Source organism: Anarhichas minor, unplaced genomic scaffold (assembly GCF_050575085.1).
Source record: "Anarhichas minor isolate MPS153535 unplaced genomic scaffold, ASM5057508v1 ptg000082l, whole genome shotgun sequence".
Classification (NCBI taxonomy): domain Eukaryota; kingdom Metazoa; phylum Chordata; class Actinopteri; order Perciformes; family Anarhichadidae; genus Anarhichas; species Anarhichas minor.
This window is the reverse complement of record NW_027466528.1, coordinates 908,044-927,706: the sequence shown is the minus strand read 5'-3', so window position 1 is coordinate 927,706 and position 19,663 is coordinate 908,044. Positions and strand designations below refer to the sequence as shown.

The window sequence follows — 19,663 nt, the reverse complement described above, 5'->3', positions numbered from 1 at the left end:
GTATATTTTTGTTTTCCCCGTCAGGTACCAACCATCTAAGAACCTGGCGGAGGTCTATCGCAGTGTCTACAAGGTGCGGAACCGCCTGCTGGCCTGTAAGAACATGGACTTCGTCCAGACCAGATCCTCTTCACGTGAGAGGAGGGTGAGTTTGCATTTAAAGTCTCACAAACTGCTTTTTATAATTAGAAGATTAAACAAGTCTTCTCATACAAATAGTTCTGATAGATACCACTCTATCGCGGACTCCTCTTATAGAATTAGTAGTGTAACGGGCCGTAGTTGATCCGTACGGATAATGTGAACAAATCCGTGTTTAGATCAGCAGGAGGAGAGCTAGTTACGTTAGCAGCACAGCTAACGGCTAACGCAGGGAGGTTCCATTCAATTACGTTATGATGCGTTCAGGCTTTGGAGTTTTCCACAGTTTACAATGCTTCAGAGCGGTTGGAATGATTTTTCGCGACAGTGGTGGAATAGTTAGTGTGGAGCCTTGTAGACTAGTTGCTATAACAAAACAACCACAAAAACATTCTGTATCATTTTCAAATCCACTCATGGATGTTATTTTGTAACATTTCTGTCAGATTTCAGACAATCAGGACTCCCTCGACATGGACCCTCAGGAGAACTCGTTCACGCGCACCATCGACGAGGAGGCGGAGCTAGAGGAGAGAGCCGACCGTGAGAGAGAGGAGGGGCATCAGGAACAGGACGACGAAGAGGATGACCGGGAACACGAAGTAATGACGGCTGGAAGTGAGTACACCTGCATGGAGTTGTACTTTTTATGTGTGCTAGTATTTCATTTAAAACATGTATCTCTCAGTTCATTCAAGGCTCTTTCTTTTATCCCGCCTGCTCGCATTCATTCACATCTCTGCTTTGTGACGGTCGTTATTCAACTGGTGAAAATGCTGAACAATCAGTTTCTGCTGAATTTGCTTGGCAGTGTATCGTGTTGGGCGAAATTCAAGTCTTCCAATCAGGTGTTGTCATGTAGGTGCAGAAGTTTCAGGGGTTTGGATATTTATTTAATGATGTACGTGCAGTTAAATTCTAAATTCAATGCTAATCTCAATTTATTTTGTTATGACAAAGCATCCCAGTGATGTAAACAATACTGTTCTCTTGTGTTGTCACAAAACCAAATGAATGCCTTGATTGATACCTGCTGAAAATGATTTATTATTTTACCAACGTGTGTTCATACCTTTCAGGACTGGAGAAACTGTAAATTTAGATGAGCTGTAAGTTCATAAGTCTCCATCTTCACATGTCACACTGCTGCTCATGACCGTTTAAAGTGGCAATTAGAAGATTTTCATTGAGACAAATGTCTGTTAAGTCACCATCACTGAGTCATATGGCCCATTAATGAAAGTGTTGCAATATTTATATATTTGCAGTGATAAAAACTGGGTGTTTGTGGTGACATTCCCGGAAAAATCTGCTGTATTACAGTTTTTCTTCATTATATACACACACAAAATGGAACTACGCACAAAATTTGGAAGAATTGCCTGTTAGTTTGGAACTGAAATCTGAAGGATTGACACTTAAATTCCTTGCAAAAATAAGTTATAACAGTGCTGTGACCTCTGAGTGAATGTAAGTGAGTGATGCAGTGTGTATGTCTGGGGCTTTTATTGTGAAAGGTGAGAACGGAAAGAGCCGCCGCTGCCGTTCAAAAGAGTTTTCCGTCTTGGTTCAGAGGACGCAGCCTCCGCGATGTTATTGGATTATGAGTAGAGAGAACGAGAACATGTCTTTAGTGCAGAATAACACAGTTAGAAGGACATCAATCATAAAAAAGTCAAAAACAAGTAGACTGTCTTAGCATCCACAAGTGTTACCAATGTTAGAATAAACGGAGGCTCCACTTCCTATATAAATTGAACTATTTACATTTTTGAGGCCTCTCCTGTCCTGCACAGAATTTAATGTTTTTTAGAGCAAACGGTTTATTTGGGTTGAGATTTTAAATAGTCATAAGAATACAATGTTTTTGATTAAATATCAAAAATGTAAGCTTCGTTTTGACTGCTTTTCTGACGGAAGCGTTCGTCTCACATGATGTGTTCAAGGACCGTCGAAAAGGTGAACATCTGACGATAATATTGTGTTTTTACAGCTTCTGGCTTTGATAAACGGTGTTGTTTTGGCGAGTGTTTAAAGAAAACATGCTTTTCATCCCGGCAGTGGTTTTTGGTGGAAATACAGTAGATGTCTGTAAGGTGATGTCTGATTGTAAGATCCTTGTTGTTGTAATTTAGGTCCAAGGTGTGCTCGGAGGTTTTGTGATGCGTTTCGTTTGTATGAGCTTTGGTTCTGATCTTTGCAGCGCGTCACCATTGAGTGTATTGTGCGGCTGCTGCTTGTCCTCTAACCCAGCATCTTGTGTGTGTGTGTGTGTGTGTGTGTGTTTTATTTGTGTATGTGCATCTGGCACCACACAGAAATCTTTCAATGTTTCCTCTCAGCGCGGGAGGTGGCTCGCAGTCGGGACAGAGAGCGGGCCAGCAGCAGCACAGGACTGGGCTCTGGCTCGGCCTCCAGGACCGGAGGAGGAGGAGGAGGAGGAGGAGAGGAGGACACTGTCCTGTCTCAGGGTCTCCCAGAAGGCCAGGACCTGTACACGGCCGCCTGTAACTCTGTGATCCACCGCTGTGCCCTGCTGCTGCTGGGGGTGAGCCCTGTGCTGGGGGAGCTGACCAAGCAGAACCAGGAGGAGGAGGACCAGACCCAGTCCGCCACGGGAACACAGGAGTGTCTGAGCTTCATGACCAGGTCTGAGCACCTAGATTCATTATGAAGGGGGGAGGGGCTGACACATCAGAACTCAAATAGTTGGTTCCCTCTTCAGTGGTGATTTTGTGCTGTTAGAATATCCCTCTACTGTAGAATGAGGCTAATGTAACCGCACAGTATTAAAGGATAGTTCCACATGTTAAAAACAAGCTTATTAGAATTAATTTAACAACGGTGTAATGTTTGTGCGAGACTTTTTAACATTTAAATATTACCGACACTTGAGGCTTTATAAAAGGATTAAAATTACGTCTTTCCAACTGTTTGATGTGCAGTTTAAAATCACACAAGTGAAAAACTAAGACATGAAATAGTTCAGAAGCGAAGACATAGGAATCACTATATAGGGCTGTAGCTAATAGTTTAAAGCTTCATTCATAACGTTGACATTTAGATTATAAATCAACATTTAAATGCTGCGCACTTCTTTTTTTGCACGTCTATTGATTCTGTTTGAACCTACAGTAGTATTTGTACACAGTTGCATATACAGATCAGGCTCCACTGATATTGGTAGTATTAGTATTAGTATAATGTTAGTATTCTAATATTTGTAGAAAAGTCAAAAAGTCAACATTTATTGAAAAAAATATAGAAATTGACAACATGTTTATCCAAACTATAAACAGGAAATAGACGGATCAGTCTGGCAGCAATCAAACAGGACATCAATTATATTTATATAACTACAATAACAAAAGGCTTGTACATTTTTTAGGTTAACATTCAAAGATTAATTCAAAAACTTGAATAGAAGCTTTGAGTGTAAAAAACCAACCCTATTTATAACACAATATAAAATGCAATAATGAATAATTTTTTAGAAGACAGTCGTACAGTAATTGTTAAATATATAAACTGTAATATTAGCATGAATGTAGTAAATGTTTATGCGTAGTACAAATATATTCTGTACATACAGAGACGTAGTAAGCATTAATTATATAAAATGGTGAGCCATCTTTTTTATGTATCATCTTTGGGGTTCAGTGCATGTTTAGTTCAGTCACAGTTGTAACCGTTGCTGCGTCTTTAAGATTAGTTTGTGTTTGTGTCTGAAGGAGCGAGAGTCTGAGCGCTGAGAGCCACTCAGTGCAGAGCAGCCCGAGCTACAGACTCATGAAGTCCAGGAGCGAGTCAGACCTCTCTCAGCCGGAGTCAGACGAGGAGGGGTGCACTCTGGTAGGACACACACACACACACACACACACACTATCACACACACACACACTATCACACACACACACTATCACACACACACTATCACACACACACACACACACTATCACACACACACACACACACACTATCACACACACACACACACTATCACACACACACACTATCATACATACACACACACACTCTATCATACACACACACACACACTCTATCATACACACACACACACTCTATCATACATACACACACTCTATCTCACACACACACACACACACACACTATCTCTCACACACACACACACACACACACACACAATCATACACACTCTCTCTGTCTCTCTCTGTGTGTGTGACCTGCAAGACAGCACAGACAAGAAACAAGGGAACGCCCACAGCAGGCCCTGCTTAAAGCCAGAGGCCGTCACACGCGTATACATACATATGCGTATACATACATATGCGTATACATACATATGCGTATACATACCCGTCTGTCTCACTGCATTGGTATTTGTGTGACGTAGAGATTTGAAAGCTGCATCACGCTCTGTCTCTGTTTCCTGTTTCAGAGCGGAAGGAGGAACGTTGACCCGGACTTGGCGTTCTCTCACAAAAAGAGAGGTAAAGATGATTTTCAGGAAAAGGTCCGTCTGATGTTGACGAGTGAGGTGATGGCGGGTTCGTCAGTCACACGTTGCTCTTGTCTCTCTGTCTTTTGGTTCCTGTGTGGATAGTTTATTTGCTTCTTTTGGGGCAGTTGAGCCCCAAAGACAAGAGGAGCTCCAAGCAAGTACACGATGGCATGTTTCTTCCTCTCGTTAGCTCACTCCTCCATGACTGTGATGCCCCCCCCCCCGCCATTCATCTCTCATGATGAGGTTCTTGTTTTGAGCTTCACTTCAAGACACTGTCGTAGTCTACCTACAGCAAAAAGACAAGAAAGACCATACAGATGTGCCCATTGTTCAAATAACAGTTCATTCTTCTGTTACTTTGGACAACGAAGGCTCGTTCCCAGTGAAGATTGTGATTTGTGAGAGTTCATGGAATTACCAGTCGCAGAAATCATCCGTACTGATATAGAGATGTTTAGTCGTGTGTGTGTATAAGGTTCTTCTCCAGAGTCAGAGTTCTACTACAGTAGAGTTTATAGAAACACACAGGAGTACAATGTACTGCTGTGGACGTATTTTAGACTCCTTAAAGAATCTATTACAGTTTAAGCTTTAAACTTTATTTAGAATATTTTCACCTCTTTACTTTGATGTCAGAGAACTGAAGCTGTTATCTTTGATCTCTACAAAGACACCAGACTCCATTCACAGAAACAGTGATTTAACCTCTCAGACCACAGGAGTTGTTGCTCTACTGCTGCCTCCATCTGTTAGTGTGTTTGTGTTATTGTGTTATTGTGTGACTTTGGTGATTCTGAACTACCGCTTTAAAACACCAAAGTCACACAATGACAAGTTAGGAGGCAACAGTAAACCAGCAACTCCTGAGTTCTGAGAGGTTAAATGACTGTTTTTATGAATGGAGTCTGGTGTCTTTGAAGAGAACAAAGATAACAGCTTCAGTTCCCCTCAGAAAGGTCTGTCTGACATCAAAGTAAAGAGGAGAAAATATTCTAAATAAAGCTTAAACTGATATAGATTATTTTAGGAGTCTAAAATATGTGTTTCTATAAACTCTACTGTAGTAGAACACTGATGATGGAGAAGAACCTCATACTAACGCACTTCTAAACATCACTACTGTCCTTTTTAAAATGAATCATCAGTACTGATGCTTAAACTTCAGTGCTTTAGAGTATGGAAACACGAGCTCCGGTTGCCATTTCACTTCTCAACTACAGCATTTTTACCCTCAGTGGGTGTTTGAAACTCAGTGCACCCATTATAGATGAATCCATAATGGCTCATAAAGGCTTGTGCCCGCATGACGACTCAGCATTTCTCCATTTGATGAGCTCTTATAGAGTAATAATGCATTGCCCTGCATAGCTCCTAAGTGCTTAAAAGCAACATGGCCCATCCATCAAAAGTGTTACGTTGTGCATTTAAACATCTGAAAGGCTCCTCTCTTCCTCCCGTCTTCAGGCTTACCTCAGAGCTCACCGGACTCCCTGGCCGAGTCCTGGTTCCGGGCCAAACTGAGCCGCCAGCGGAGCTACAGCTCGGCACTGTTCTACGAGGAGTCGGACCTGGACCTGAGCCGCTCGCTGGGCATCCACGCTCTCATCGACAACATGGTCAGCTTCATCAGCGGCGATGTGGGCCTCGCTCCGGCCTTCAAGGAGCCGGAGGAAAGTATGTCCACCAGCCCACAGGCGACTATCCTGGCCATGGAACAGCAACAGAGCAGGGCAGAGGTGAGGGGCTCTCTCAGGACCTCTCTGGGTCTCTGTCTCACTCTAAGTGACGTCGCTTTAAAATGTTGCCTACGAAGCAAAGGATGTCTCATTTAGTTAAATTCCTCAACTCCCCTCTCCTCGTGTCTCTTCCTCGCCTCCTCCGCTCACATCTCAGGTGGAAGGCACTGGGATGCAAGGAGAGGAGGCGAGGAAAATTGATGGATGTACAAACTTAATCCCTGTGTGTTCATGGTAATGAATGAATCTACACGTCATCGATGTGTTTTAACAAGAGGAAGAAGAGATATCAGGCTTTGATACACACACAATACTTCTTGGATACAATCAATATTGTTGTTTTTCAGTAAGAAAATGGTAGAATATAACCAGATTTATTCTTTAAAACTACGTAGTGTCAAATGAATGAGGCAGATTTTCTGAAAACAGTAACACATTATTGGTAATAGTGCAGCTAAAAGATCTAGAAAACACATGCGACGCTGTTAGAATATCCACTCGACCACTGGGATTTGTTTTTAATCTCCAGCTGCGGTTGGAGGCGCTCCACCAGATTGTGGTGTTGATCTCCGGCATGGAGGAGAAGGGCAGCCAGCCCGGGGACGCGGATCGATCCGGCGGCGCCTTCCAGTCCTCCTCCCTGCTCACCTCTGTCAGGTTGCAGTTCCTGGCGGGTTGCTTTGGCCTCGGCACCGTGGGCGCCGGAGGCCTGAAGAGGGAGAGCGTGCAGCTGCATCACTACCAGGTACGTGTGAGCCTCATCAACTGCTGATACTGATGAGCATCGATAGTCAAGTGACAGTTCAGTTTAACTCAAACTTGTAATGCTGCAACATTTTTTGCTGCTTTGATACAAATGGAAAGCTTGCACAGAAGATGTCAAATGTAACTTGATTTACTCAGATTTAAGAGTTGTTGGATACACAGAATTTGGTGGTCGTGACTCTGCATGCACAGCGAAGCACCAATCACAATTACTCTCATCAATTTATCAAACAACCAAAGCAGGAAAAAAGAGAAACACTGAAACAAAAAATTTGATTGCAAAAGTGAGAAAATGTTTCTGCTGCAGAAAGGATGATGTTGAAGAAACGGGTACTTTGTTGTCATCTGGTGAAAATAATTTTTATATCACAAAAAAAATAAAAAATTCCCAAAGTCAGTTTTCAGCATATACATAGTTTATATGAAGTGGACGTAGTCATCATGACGTCACCCGTTGGTTTGTGGACTGATGTTTTGAAGACTCGAGTCGGGCGATTTCGCCGTCGCCCCTAAAGCATCCCCTGCTTTATGGTCCGTTTGACTCTAAATGGACCATAATCTACTAAATGAACATCATGCTGTATTGAAGAAGACTTGAAACTAGAGATTGAGACCATAAACTCATGTTTACAATGTTTACTGAGGTAATAAATCAAGAGAGAAGTAGAGTCATTTTCTCATAGACTTCTATACAACCAGAGGAGTCGCCCCCTGGTGGACACTAGAGAGAATGCAGCTTTAACACATGAAGCATCGGCTTCACTCAGCAGAACCGGAGGTTGGCGCCTGGTTGTCAGTAATGTCGTGCAGCCTGAGTAGTGACCATATTAACTGTGTGTTTACATCTTTCTCTTTTGCAGGATGGTGTAAAAGCAACGAAGAGGAGCCTCCAGATGGAAATCCAGACAGCTGTTCATAAGATCTACCAGCAACTGTCTGTCACCCTGGAGAGAGCACTGCAGGCAAACAAGCACCACATAGGTAAGAGAGACGACTGCTGCACGACCTCAGCAGTGGAGCCTCCATCATTTATCAGGATCAAATTATTCAGGTTGTAGAATATACGAATTAAAGACATTGAACATTAACTTTTTTTTGTCGTACCTGCGATCTGCTCTCACTTGTTCATTCAAAGTGCAGGACAACTTTCAAAAGTAGTTAATTGGGCTTGTTTTACATTTACATTACTTCGGGGAAGGTTTTTGACGGGGGCCATGATGGAACACGCCCCCTCAGTTTGGCCTTGATGCCCCGCCCACATTGCCTCAGCCTCTTTCCCGTCAATCAATTTTTTACAGATTCTATTTCAGCATCCTTGAGATTCTGAATACTTATTGAATGCTAAGTGAAACACTGGGCACACAACCAGAGTAGAAGAAGAAGTGTGAGCGTTCTCCTGCTAACAGACTCTGTATGTAAATAATTATGAGGATGAATGTTTAAAAATAAAAAAATAAAACACACCCACAAGTCTTCGATCCACGTCGTTCACAACTGTATTTATAACAGAATATTAACTTTGTCTGCAGGCAACAGACAAAGTAGGAAATAATAACAACAAACGCAAACAGACAAAAAATAAACCTTTTAACTACGCAGATAAATGAATCCGCTCAATTCAACAAAACCTTCCACAACTGAAACGTAAATGCCGATTAATTATTCTATGAAATAAAAAGTTTTTATTTCTTTATTTCACTGATAGTTATGTATCCGAGTTAAAATGATCTTTTACTTTTGGGTTAAATTCAGTATTTCTGTCGACCTAAAATCATCGTGCCGTCATTAAATTGACGACACCGACGGCAGAGCGGCTCCTGAAATGATGAATTTCCAGGCTTCGCTTTATTAACAGCCTGTTTGATTATTTTATCTCTTTCTCTCGACCTCTTCTCCGTCCTAGAAGCCCAGCAGCGCCTCCTGCTGGTCACCGTCTTTGCGCTGAGCGTCCGCTACCAGCCGGTGGACGTGTCCCTGGCCATCTCCAGCGGGCTGCTCAGCGTGCTGTCTCAGCTCTGCGGGACGGAGACGATGCTGGGCCAGCCGCTCCAGCTGCTGCAGAAACCCGGAGTGTCTCAGCTCAGCACCGCCCTCAAGGTGGCCTCCACACGCCTGCTGCAGATACTGGCCATCAGCACCGGGTAAGAGCTTTAGAAACCAGAGGAATGAAATCTGCACTTTGTAAAACCCGAAGATTATATCAACAAACTGTTTTGTCCTTTTGATTCGCAGGACGTACGCGGACAAGTTGAGTCCCAAGGTTGTCCAGTCGCTGCTGGATCTGCTCTGCAGTCAGCTGAAGAACCTGCTGTCCCAGGCGGGAGTCAGTCTTCTCTCTTCTGGAAAAGACCAAGAGGACAGCAAACAGGAGGACGGAGCAGACTCTGAAAAGAAAGACTTCAGAGGTGATGAAGGAGTTTTTATAATGCATGGTTAATACATGGTTAATACATGGTTAATACACGGTTAATACATGGTTAATACACGGATAACACACGGATAACACACGGATAACACACGGATAATACACGGATAACACACGGATAATACATACTGGTTTTCATCAACAGAAGCTATGATCAAACACTGTTGTTGACAATAGTATTTCCATTAACTAACTAAAATATAAAACTAATTTAACCTTGTTGGCAAGAATGATTTGGACGTAGACGCAACGTATATGTCTCTGGTAGCGACCTGTCAATCACCGTGTAGCCCCGCCCTAAAGCATCCCCTGCTTTATGGTCTGTTTGACTCTAAATGGACCATAATGTACTAAATGAACATCATGCTGTATTGAAGAAGACTTGAAACTAGAGATTGAGACCATAAACTCATGTTTACAATGTTTACTGAGGTAATAAATCAAGAGAGAAGTAGAGTCATTTTCTCATAGACTTCTATACAACCAGAGGAGTCGCCCCCTGGTGGACACTAGAGAGAATGCAGCTTTAACACATGAAGCATTGACTTTACTGGACAGAACCGGAGGTTGCCGCCTGAAAGAATGGTTAAAAACAGATCCCTTTAAGAGCAATAGTTACTGTGCCTACAGTGAAAGTGTTTGTTTTCCATGAAACATAACCAAAGGTCTGTAATTGTGTCCGTGTTTTTTATTGTCTCGTTCCTCAGCGTTGATCCGTAAGCAGCACACTGCTGAGCTGCACCTCGGAGACTTCCTTGTCTTCCTCAGGAGAGTGGTGTCCTCCAAGGCCATCCAGTCCAAGATGGCCTCCCCTAAATGGACCGAAGTGCTGCTCAACATCGCAGCGCAGAAATGCTGCTTAGGTACAACCAGCCGTTGTGACACACGACACCGTGTAACATGTGCGCCTGCTTCATGTTACAAAGCTGAGATATTCATTAACCCCTCGTGGCTGTTTTGATTCTAGGGGTCCCTCTGGTGGGCAACCTGAGAACTCGGCTCCTGGCTCTTCATGTGCTGGAGGCCGTCCTTCCTGCCTGTGAGGCCAATATGGAGGACGACCAAATGACACAGGTTTGTCGGCTTTCTTTGCTTTTTTTTTTTTGTGCAACTCCTCAATAACAGCCAGTGAGCTGATAAAGTTTGTTCTCTTCTAGGTTGTCGAGCGGCTCTTCGCCCTTTTGTCCGACTGCATGTGGGAAGCTCCCGTTGCTCAAGCCAAACACTCGATCCAGATTAAAGAAAAAGTTCAGGAACTCAAACTGCAGGTGTAGTAATCATCCTCCATCCTCCCCCCCGACTCGTGTTTTGATTATTATGACTATTTGTTCGAGCGGCCGACGGTTTCTTTGATCCCCAGGGCGAGTCAGAGGAGGAGGACGAGAACCTTCCCATCCAGGAAGTGTCCTTTGACCCGGAGAAGGCTCAGTGTTGCATGGTGGAGAACGGCCAGGGTCTGACACATGGCAGTGGGGGTAAAGGCTACGGCCTGGCCTCTACCGGCATCTCCTCTGGATGCTACCAGTGGAAGGTACAGTTACTGTTTATTACCTTATCTCCTGCTGCTTCCACGCGCTCCTCGGATGCTTTGACATCCTGAATTGTGGAAGTTGTTCCGACTTCGGAAGCTACAAAGAAGATGTTCTGTATTTTACTACTCGGAGCATTTAAACAAGACGTTGATAGCCATTACAACTTCCGTAGTCTGAACCAAGACGGCAAACTTTATTACACCTTTCAACCTTGACAAAGGCAACACAGACCAGATCCACTACTTCTGTTCTTACCTTTCACAATAAAAGCCCTCAAATTCACTCAGAGGTATTCACTGAAAGGAAATATCTTACAGTGTCTTCGGCTGTAACAGTTCAGCTCAGACAGTCAGACGCTGCTCTGGGTCAACAGGATGCTGGTTGTTGGTCTTCTGCTTGTGAATCTGTTTTAACCTTTGAAGTGTTGACAAAATTGCATCGCTGCCAGTATGAATAGTTTTGATACAAAATATTAGCAGACGAGTATTTCCCATTATTGTGTTGTCTATTAGTCCCGCCCCCGGTGTGGAAAGACCAACTTTTCGAACTAATCAAGGTCCCTCTACGTGGACAGCAACTAACTGTTACAACCTTATACCCTCTTAAAATTGATACGCAATACATGAATTAATAACAAAGTTTCTCATCGTCAACACGTTTACTTTCGTTCGCCATCTTTCTCAGTCATGTGACGTCAATCGGCAAGTCGTGTAACAAAGTTTTCAACATCTTTCCTAGTTTTTGTTCCGACTTGAGGGGCGGGGCGTTCATGGGAACTTTCCCAGTCGGGAACTCATTTTTTTTTTAAACATTTCAAAATCTTCATGAAGCCAGCTGAATGTACACACCAGGGCTGAATAATCTGATAGTTAAGGAAGGATAACAGTAGAGGCGGAGCATTAATTGATGGGAAACTGCTTTACACAGAAATATAAACTTATCTAATTTTTTGCCTGTTTTGAACCACGTCCCGTTTTATTTCCTCTGTAGTTTTACATCGTGAAGGAGAACCGAGGCAATGAGGGCACGTGTGTGGGCGTTTCACGATGGCCCGTGCACGACTTCAACCACCGCCCCACGTCGGACATGTGGCTGTACCGGGCGTACAGCGGGAACCTCTATCACAACGGAGAGCAGACGCTGACTCTGAGCAGCTTCACTCAGGGAGACTTCATCACCTGCGTCCTGGACATGGAGGCCAGAACCATCTCCTTCGGCAAGAACGGAGAGGTGAGACACACTGAATATTGATTTGGATATTTAAAAAATAATTTAAAGTATCACAAACTGCGTTGATCATTGCTAGTCCGTCCCTAAATTATGAATGTCTCGTCTGGACATGGACACGCATGCATATTCATTTATTCACACACAATTCAATAGCAAAGACGAAACATAAAAGAGCCACATGTCCTCCTCGGGGTTCTGTGTTCATCTCTAACTGCTGACTTGTGATTCAACAGGAACCAAAGTTGGCCTTCGAGGACGTTGACGCCACAGAGCTCTATCCCTGTGTGATGTTCTACAGCAGTAACCCAGGAGAGAAGGTAACGCACATAAGCATCCACCTACTGCTCCATCTGCAGGAGTTCTTTCATCTGCTCATTTTTACAGTGACTCAGCTGTTACTGGGGGATGAGATTCCATAACTTTAAGCTTTTGTTCTGGTATGATCTCTGAGGGCGGATTCACAGAAGGATTGTTAGGGTTTTGCAGCTGTTAAACCTGCACAAATAATACAAAAAAAACCCTGTGTGATTCTTCTAGCAACAAATAATACTCACCCCCTGTGTCATTTACTCATATTTAAATGAGGTAGTATGCAAAAATGTGGCCATTTTTATGTTAATGAGCCACATTGCAAAAACAGTCCAATTCACAAAGACCATTACACGCAGTTACACTAATGTGATGCTTTCTATATATATATATATTATACATATATATATATTATATATATATATATTATATATGTATATTCTGCTTATTTGTTCCAGGTTAAGATCTGTGACATGCAGATGAGGGGCACACCTCGAGACCTCTTACCTGGCAACCCGGTCTGCAGCCCCATGGCCACTGTCCTGGCCGAGGCCACTACGCAGCTGATCCGCATCCTGCATCGCACCGACCTCTGGACCCACCGCATCAACGAGACCATGACCGAGCGGCTCCACAGGATCAAGCCTTGCTTTAGGGAGTCCGCCGGCACGTCCGGTGGCGGGGGTCAGAGGCTGAAGAAGAGTCGCTCGGTGCAGAGCCGCGAGGAGCACGACGCCCAGAGGGAAAGCCAGGAGACGCCCACGAGGACGGAGGAGGAGCGGGGACGCCACGGGCGGCAGCACGGCCTGGGGGAGCTGTCGGAGCACCACCTGAGGACGCTCTGCACGGAGGTGTGGCCGGTCCTGGCGGTGATCGGAGGGGCGGACGCGGGCCTGCGTGTCGGCGGGAGATGTGTGCACAAGCAGACCGGGAGGCACGCCACACTACTGGGCGTGGTGAAGGAAGGCAGCACCTCGGCGAAGGTGCAGTGGGACGAGGCCGAGATCACCATCAGGTACGGGGGGTTGTGGCACCTTTCTTTGACATTTTTATACGTTGCTATATTTGTTATTTGCTGGTATATTTTACAGATATACCAAATTGTAAGCAAGTTGTGAATTTATTTCAACATCGGCCATGTAAAGATTTTGACTGTCACTGCACACTCAAACAATATGTGCTGAGTCAGCAGCTTTTGCTTTTAACGAGGGGAAATCCATCACATGATTGTTGGTCCAACAGCAGCGCTCTGCACGATGTTAGAGACGCACCGACAGCAAGTCTTCTTATTGGCTGATCCTGATTCCTTAAATCGTTTTGAATAGTCTGACCTGCTGATTCAGAGGTCATTTATAGTTTAGACAAACTTTCCTCTTAACTTTTCTTTAAATGGAAAATTTAATTGGATGTTCATAAATTATGAACATGATTTGTAAATTTTCATATCATAGAAAACATTCTATTCTATACTGATGTATGTAGGTCTGTTTTAGAGTCAACGATTTATTATCCGTCTAAAGTGATGTATTTATTTATCTGTTTATACAAAACTATGAATGAATCTATTTACAAGAATGTAAAGTGTGTATATTATGTTTTATTAACTCACTGCGTGGAATATATATCAATATGATATATGTGAATATATTTCTTGTGTTTACCTGATGGTCTGAATAAGTCGCTAAATATGTCGCCAGTTGTTGTTTTTTTTTAGAAATAAAGTCGATAAGAGGGTTTGAAATGCGTGTAAATTCAAACCAGCACAGAATGGTCTGTATGTGAAACTGATCGGTGCGTCTCCAGTGCTCGTGTGACTTATGGTCGTCGGCAGTTTGACCTCATGGCTGATGAGAATGTATTCTGGAGCTTTCTTCACTGCCTGTATTCACATCCCTCTGACACCCTGCATTAGCCTCTTCATCGGTTTATTTTTCACCCTCCATTTCCCCCTCGCTCTAATTCACTGTTTTCATGTTTGTTATTGACTCATCATTAATCCACAACTCTTCTGCACGATGATTCACCGAGCGGCATGATTTTGTGCCATACCCACACACTCCATTTCTTTATTTGTCTCGCATGCTGTGCTCTTTCTCTCCTGCCCTTTCCCTCACTTTGTGTTTCCTTCCCTTGTCTCCTTTCACTCTCCACTCCCTTCTATTAAAGCTTCCCAACTTTCTGGTCGCCTAGTGACACTCCGCTTTACAACCTGGAGCCCTGCGAGCCGCTGCCCTTCGACGTGGCGCGTTTCCGTGGCCTCACCGCCTCGCTGCTGTTGGACCTCACCTACCTCACCAGCATCCACGAGGAGACCGCCGCCAAGCTCAGCTCGCGACGCCACGACAAGAAGCACCGCGGCGCGGCCTCGTCCGGGCAGGAGCCAGCCGGGAACGAGGACAAGGCGGAGAGCGAGGAGCACAACCGCAACGAGCAAAAAGATAACGGCGGAGCGGCTCCAAACATCACAACCTCTGACCTCCGAGTGTCCCACAGCCTGGACGAGGTGAAAGCACACGCGGCGCCCAACTCAAAGTCGGAGAGCGAGATCTCCTCTGTGGCTGGCGGGAACGAGACCCTCTTCACCGTGGCTCCTCACACTCCCGCCGAGGGGAACAGGAAGAAAGGCCACGAGCACGGATCCCGCGGCCACGAGTCCTCCCCTGTTGCCACGCAGTCTGAAATCCACGCGGTGCAGCTGTCCTACCTCTACCTGGGAGCCATGAAGACCCTCAGCACCCTGCTGAGCTGCAGCAAGTACGCCGAGCTGCTGCTCATACCAAAGGTATAAGAGATATCCGATATATATAAATATATATATCAGAGCTCACGGAGTACAACAGTCAGATGAATCACACACATGCTCCTCAGCGGTGTGAGGAAATGTACAGGGTTTAGTAGTGTGAGCTTCTTCTCCATCGTCAGTGTTTTACTACAGTAGACGGAGTTTGGAGAAGACAAGAGTTTAGTTTTTTATGCACTAACGATGCATAAGTACCTCAGACAACATCCAATATATCCCTCTAACTTTTTTGAGGAAACAAATGGCTTCATAGTTCAACAATAATATTAAAATGTTTAAATCTATAGCAGTTCATAGATTACATTCTAATCAAAACACATTTGTATCCATGCGAATATGTTAAGTACATGTCTAATATCTTAATACATTTCTCTTGTGTTGTTCTTTAACATAACTAAGACTATAGAAGTGCAGAAAATATGTAAAAAACAAACATTTGAGAACCTCTGCTTTAAGGAGTTTTATTTCTAACGGAAGGATCTGAGAATAGTAAAGATATAACTGTGAATAAGTGCATTTATGTTTTTCACCTCCCTTCCCTGTTTTTATATGTATGTTTTTCTTTTCTATAACTAGAATCATTAAATATGGATACATGTGTGTCTGCTGGTGTGAAGCAGATCCAGGGCATCGTGCTCATCTGTCCTCTCCTCTGACATTAAGGTGATACCAGAAGCAGCGCCCAGCGGCCACAATGCGGATCTGAACGCCGGCACCGGAGGAAGCACAGCTGCCACCTCGCCGGTGTGCCAGGAAGAAGTGGAGATGCGGGCGGCTCTGCAGTTCCTCATGCGCCACATGGTGAAGCGGGCGGTGATGCGCTCCCCCATCAAGCGGGCCTTGGGCCTGGCCGACCTGGAGAGGGCGCAGGCCATGATCTACAAGCTGGTGGTGAACGGGCTGCTGGAGGAGCCCAGCGGGGGAAAGGCCAAGCCTGGTGAGAATATGAAGCCACGTGAAGCCCGGAGAGCTCTTACTGACAAAGCTTTGTGTTTCTCAGGGCTCCACGCTAAGCTATGGGCCAGATAGACAAACTGACTTCTCCAGAATAGAAAACAACGGCCTATTAATGAATAAATACAATCAACAAAGAGTTGAGCAATTAGAAAATAAATGTACTTTGTTACTGTCATCGATAGTGGTTATTATATAAAAACTCACTTCATAGTGTTATGAAATCAAACCGGTCATACTCTCCTCTCTCATATCTATTTCATGTTGTGAAAACATCTCCTTCAAACAACTGGATTCATTAAAGTTTTCTGCCAAAAACTACATTTTACAAGATTACATTTAAGCGTTGTAATCATAGACTCTAGGTTGTAATTTACCTTTGCCCAAAACCCATTTTTTACTGGAGCTTGAACGCACCGCAATGTAACTGAATGGAACCTCCGTACATTAGCGCCTTAAAAAGCAGGACTGTGCTACGGAGCGACGCCGTGCCTGCAGCAGAAGAGCTGTTCACTATTATTAATCTGAGCAGCATGCATGGCGATGAATTATAATATAATATAATATATCTACATGTCTGCGTGAGGCATCCGACACACAAAGTTCACTTTTCCCCCGGGGCTTTTCGTCTCCCTCAGGAGTTAGGAGTGAACCAGAAGGTGAGGGGGAAGGCACGGAGGGCGAGCAGTTGGCTCAAACCCCGATCACCACCAGCCCCTCGGCCTCCAGCACCACCTCCTTCATGAGCTCCTCGCTGGAGGACACCACGACTGCCACCACGCCCGTCACAGACACGGAGACCGTCCCCGCCTCGGAGTCTCCGGGGGTCATGCCTCTCAGCCTCCTCAGGTCAGAGCAGATGGCCGCAGCCAAGCCAGCCTTTTGTTTCTCATGAATGATTCAAACTGAGATGATTATTTTAATGCTTCTCTGTGATCCGACAGGCAAATGTTCTCGAGCTACCCGACCACCACCCTGGTTCCAACCCGGCGAGCTCAGACTCCTCCGGTGTCGTATCTGCCGACCTCACCCTCTGACGAGGTCGGCCGCCGGCAGAGTCTCACCTCCCCCGACTCCCAACCCTCCAGACCTCAGAACAGAATGGGTACCTGTAAGTCTGCCAGACTGCCATGCATGTAAACATCGCTGTTCTGCTGCTGAAAAGCTTGTACAGTATGTTGATGTAAGCCAGAGTTACTGTGTTTTCTTTAGTCGTTACAAACCGATACATAAAACTGATTTCATTGATTTTTCTTACTGCAAGCTGGTAAACAGAGATGTAAACGATGCAGGTTTATGAGGAAGAGGATGGATTCAACACCTTTCTTAGAGCTCAAGGATACAAAGTGAATCTGAACCACAGACTGTGTATAAGAAGTGGACGTAGTCATCGTGACATCACTCGTTAGTTTGTGGACTGATGTTTTAAAGCCTTGAGTTCAACAATTTATCCGTCGCCATCTGAGGAGGAGTGACGTAGAGACGCCGTATACGTCTCTGGTAGAGACCTGTCAATCACCGTGTAGCCCCGCCCTAAAGCATCCCCTGCTTTATGGTCTGTGTGACTCTAAATGGACCATAATGTACTAAATGAACATCATGCTGTATTGAAGAAGACTTGAAACTAGAGATTGAGACCATAAACTCATGTTTACAATGTTTACTGAGGTAATAAATCAAGAGAGAAGTAGAGTCATTTTCTCATAGACTTCTATACAACCAGAGGAGTCGCCCCCTGGTGGACACTAGAGAGAATGCAGCTTTAAGACATGAAGCATTGACTTCATTTTTCAGAACCGAAGGTCTCCCTCCGCCTGGTTTACAAGAAAATTCCAGAGGGAACCTTTTAAATATTAGATGATGATTTAAACAATGGGCCTCTCTCTGTGATTTAGTACCTCTGCTTGTTTTCACTGAAGCTTAAGATATTCTTAATAATGTCTTCTGACATTAATAGAGCTGCTCTATATTTCAGGCTCCACTGTGACACACTGAGGGAAACCCTGCAACATTTGAATTATTCTCTCATTCCAAAAGTTCAAACCAACATCCCAGATTTCATGATGATGGTCTCTAATGTTGTTGTTGTTTGCTCCAGCTCTGTCGGACCCCAGCAGCCGGCTGTCTACGTCTCCTCCTCCTCCTCCTGCCATCGCTGTGCCCCTGTTGGAGATGGGCTTCTCTCTGCGCCAGATCACCAAAGCTCTGGAAGCCACTGGTCCGTCTCACCTCTCTGCTGTTTTAGTATATTCATCAACTATATGTATATACATACAGCTAACCATTATATTCATCAACTATATGTATATACATACAACTAACCATTATATTCATCGTTGATTTTATCTATGGGTTATTATTTTATTTTTGACGTTGATTTTGATGCATTTCTATTTCTTGTGCAGGAAACTAGTGAAATATGAGAAAATAGTTAAAACTGTAGTTTTGAAGCCAGGGCTCCAGATCTAAAGGCTGATACAGATGTTACGCTGTCATGGCTGTTGGATCAAAGATTTTGGTTTTGATTTGTTTCAATGGAAACATTTCTGTCCATAAGGAGCTGAGGGGTCTGATTTTGGCAACACAGTTTTTTATAGATTCATTATAGTACGTGAGGTTCAACTCCCACAAAGGAAAATACTCGCAGCTTTGCATTAACGAAGCCAAAATGATGCAAAAGTTAAAAAGCCAAACGTGAAGGATAAAGCTTGAATGTCTCGTTTTTGTTTGACAGAACAGACGCAACAGTTTACAATTCTTAAAAGTACATTTATTTAAAATGTCTGTATTATTAGCAACTAATGCAAGTGAATTCAAAATGCAAAACAAACAGTGATTAGGTAGTAATTAGAGCATTATATAATTATGGCGTTGCATTTGAAATGAGTATTTCTATATACAGCAGGTCGTCCATCATAAACTTGTTATGACTCGTTGTCTGATCCAATCCTGTTAATCTCAGGCGCTCGAGGAGAAGCAGACGCTCAGAACATCACGGTGCTCGCCATGTGGATGATCGAGCATCCGGGCACGGAGGACGAGCAGGACGAGCCTCACACCAGAGGAGGCGTCGACGGGTCCGACTCGTCCTGTCCCGGTGCAACGGCCTCTTCTGGAGGCAAATCTCTGGACCGGAGCCCGTACCTGTGCTCGCCCGGAGACATCGCCAGCGCAGACGCTTCAGAGATGGAGGAGGGCTTCAGCGAGAGGTACAGACGAGAAGTCTTAAAATGAAAGTGTTTTTAATAACAGACGTCTTCTTGAATACATGTTGAGTCATCAATT

At 44.2% G+C, this 19,663-nt stretch overlaps 1 protein-coding gene across 1 annotated transcript in view; it reads left to right on the top strand.

Annotated features, from left to right (window-relative positions):
* LOC142938307 (putative E3 ubiquitin-protein ligase HERC1) overlaps nucleotides 1-19,663 on the top strand; it is a 66,134-nt gene that overhangs the window by 20,626 nt on the left and 25,845 nt on the right. The window contains exons 21-43 of the mRNA XM_076081596.1: nucleotides 25-145; nucleotides 588-759; nucleotides 2,460-2,790; nucleotides 3,873-3,993; nucleotides 4,562-4,613; nucleotides 6,092-6,363; nucleotides 6,893-7,108; nucleotides 7,989-8,109; nucleotides 9,032-9,269; nucleotides 9,361-9,533; nucleotides 10,261-10,416; nucleotides 10,521-10,627; nucleotides 10,711-10,821; nucleotides 10,914-11,084; nucleotides 12,076-12,315; nucleotides 12,549-12,632; nucleotides 13,083-13,639; nucleotides 14,791-15,406; nucleotides 16,088-16,361; nucleotides 17,017-17,227; nucleotides 17,323-17,489; nucleotides 18,477-18,596; nucleotides 19,341-19,587. Of these exons, the coding sequence (XP_075937711.1) occupies nucleotides 25-145; nucleotides 588-759; nucleotides 2,460-2,790; nucleotides 3,873-3,993; nucleotides 4,562-4,613; nucleotides 6,092-6,363; nucleotides 6,893-7,108; nucleotides 7,989-8,109; nucleotides 9,032-9,269; nucleotides 9,361-9,533; nucleotides 10,261-10,416; nucleotides 10,521-10,627; nucleotides 10,711-10,821; nucleotides 10,914-11,084; nucleotides 12,076-12,315; nucleotides 12,549-12,632; nucleotides 13,083-13,639; nucleotides 14,791-15,406; nucleotides 16,088-16,361; nucleotides 17,017-17,227; nucleotides 17,323-17,489; nucleotides 18,477-18,596; nucleotides 19,341-19,587 (4,878 nt within the window). The remainder of the gene's footprint in view (nucleotides 1-24; nucleotides 146-587; nucleotides 760-2,459; nucleotides 2,791-3,872; nucleotides 3,994-4,561; nucleotides 4,614-6,091; nucleotides 6,364-6,892; nucleotides 7,109-7,988; nucleotides 8,110-9,031; nucleotides 9,270-9,360; nucleotides 9,534-10,260; nucleotides 10,417-10,520; nucleotides 10,628-10,710; nucleotides 10,822-10,913; nucleotides 11,085-12,075; nucleotides 12,316-12,548; nucleotides 12,633-13,082; nucleotides 13,640-14,790; nucleotides 15,407-16,087; nucleotides 16,362-17,016; nucleotides 17,228-17,322; nucleotides 17,490-18,476; nucleotides 18,597-19,340; nucleotides 19,588-19,663) is intronic.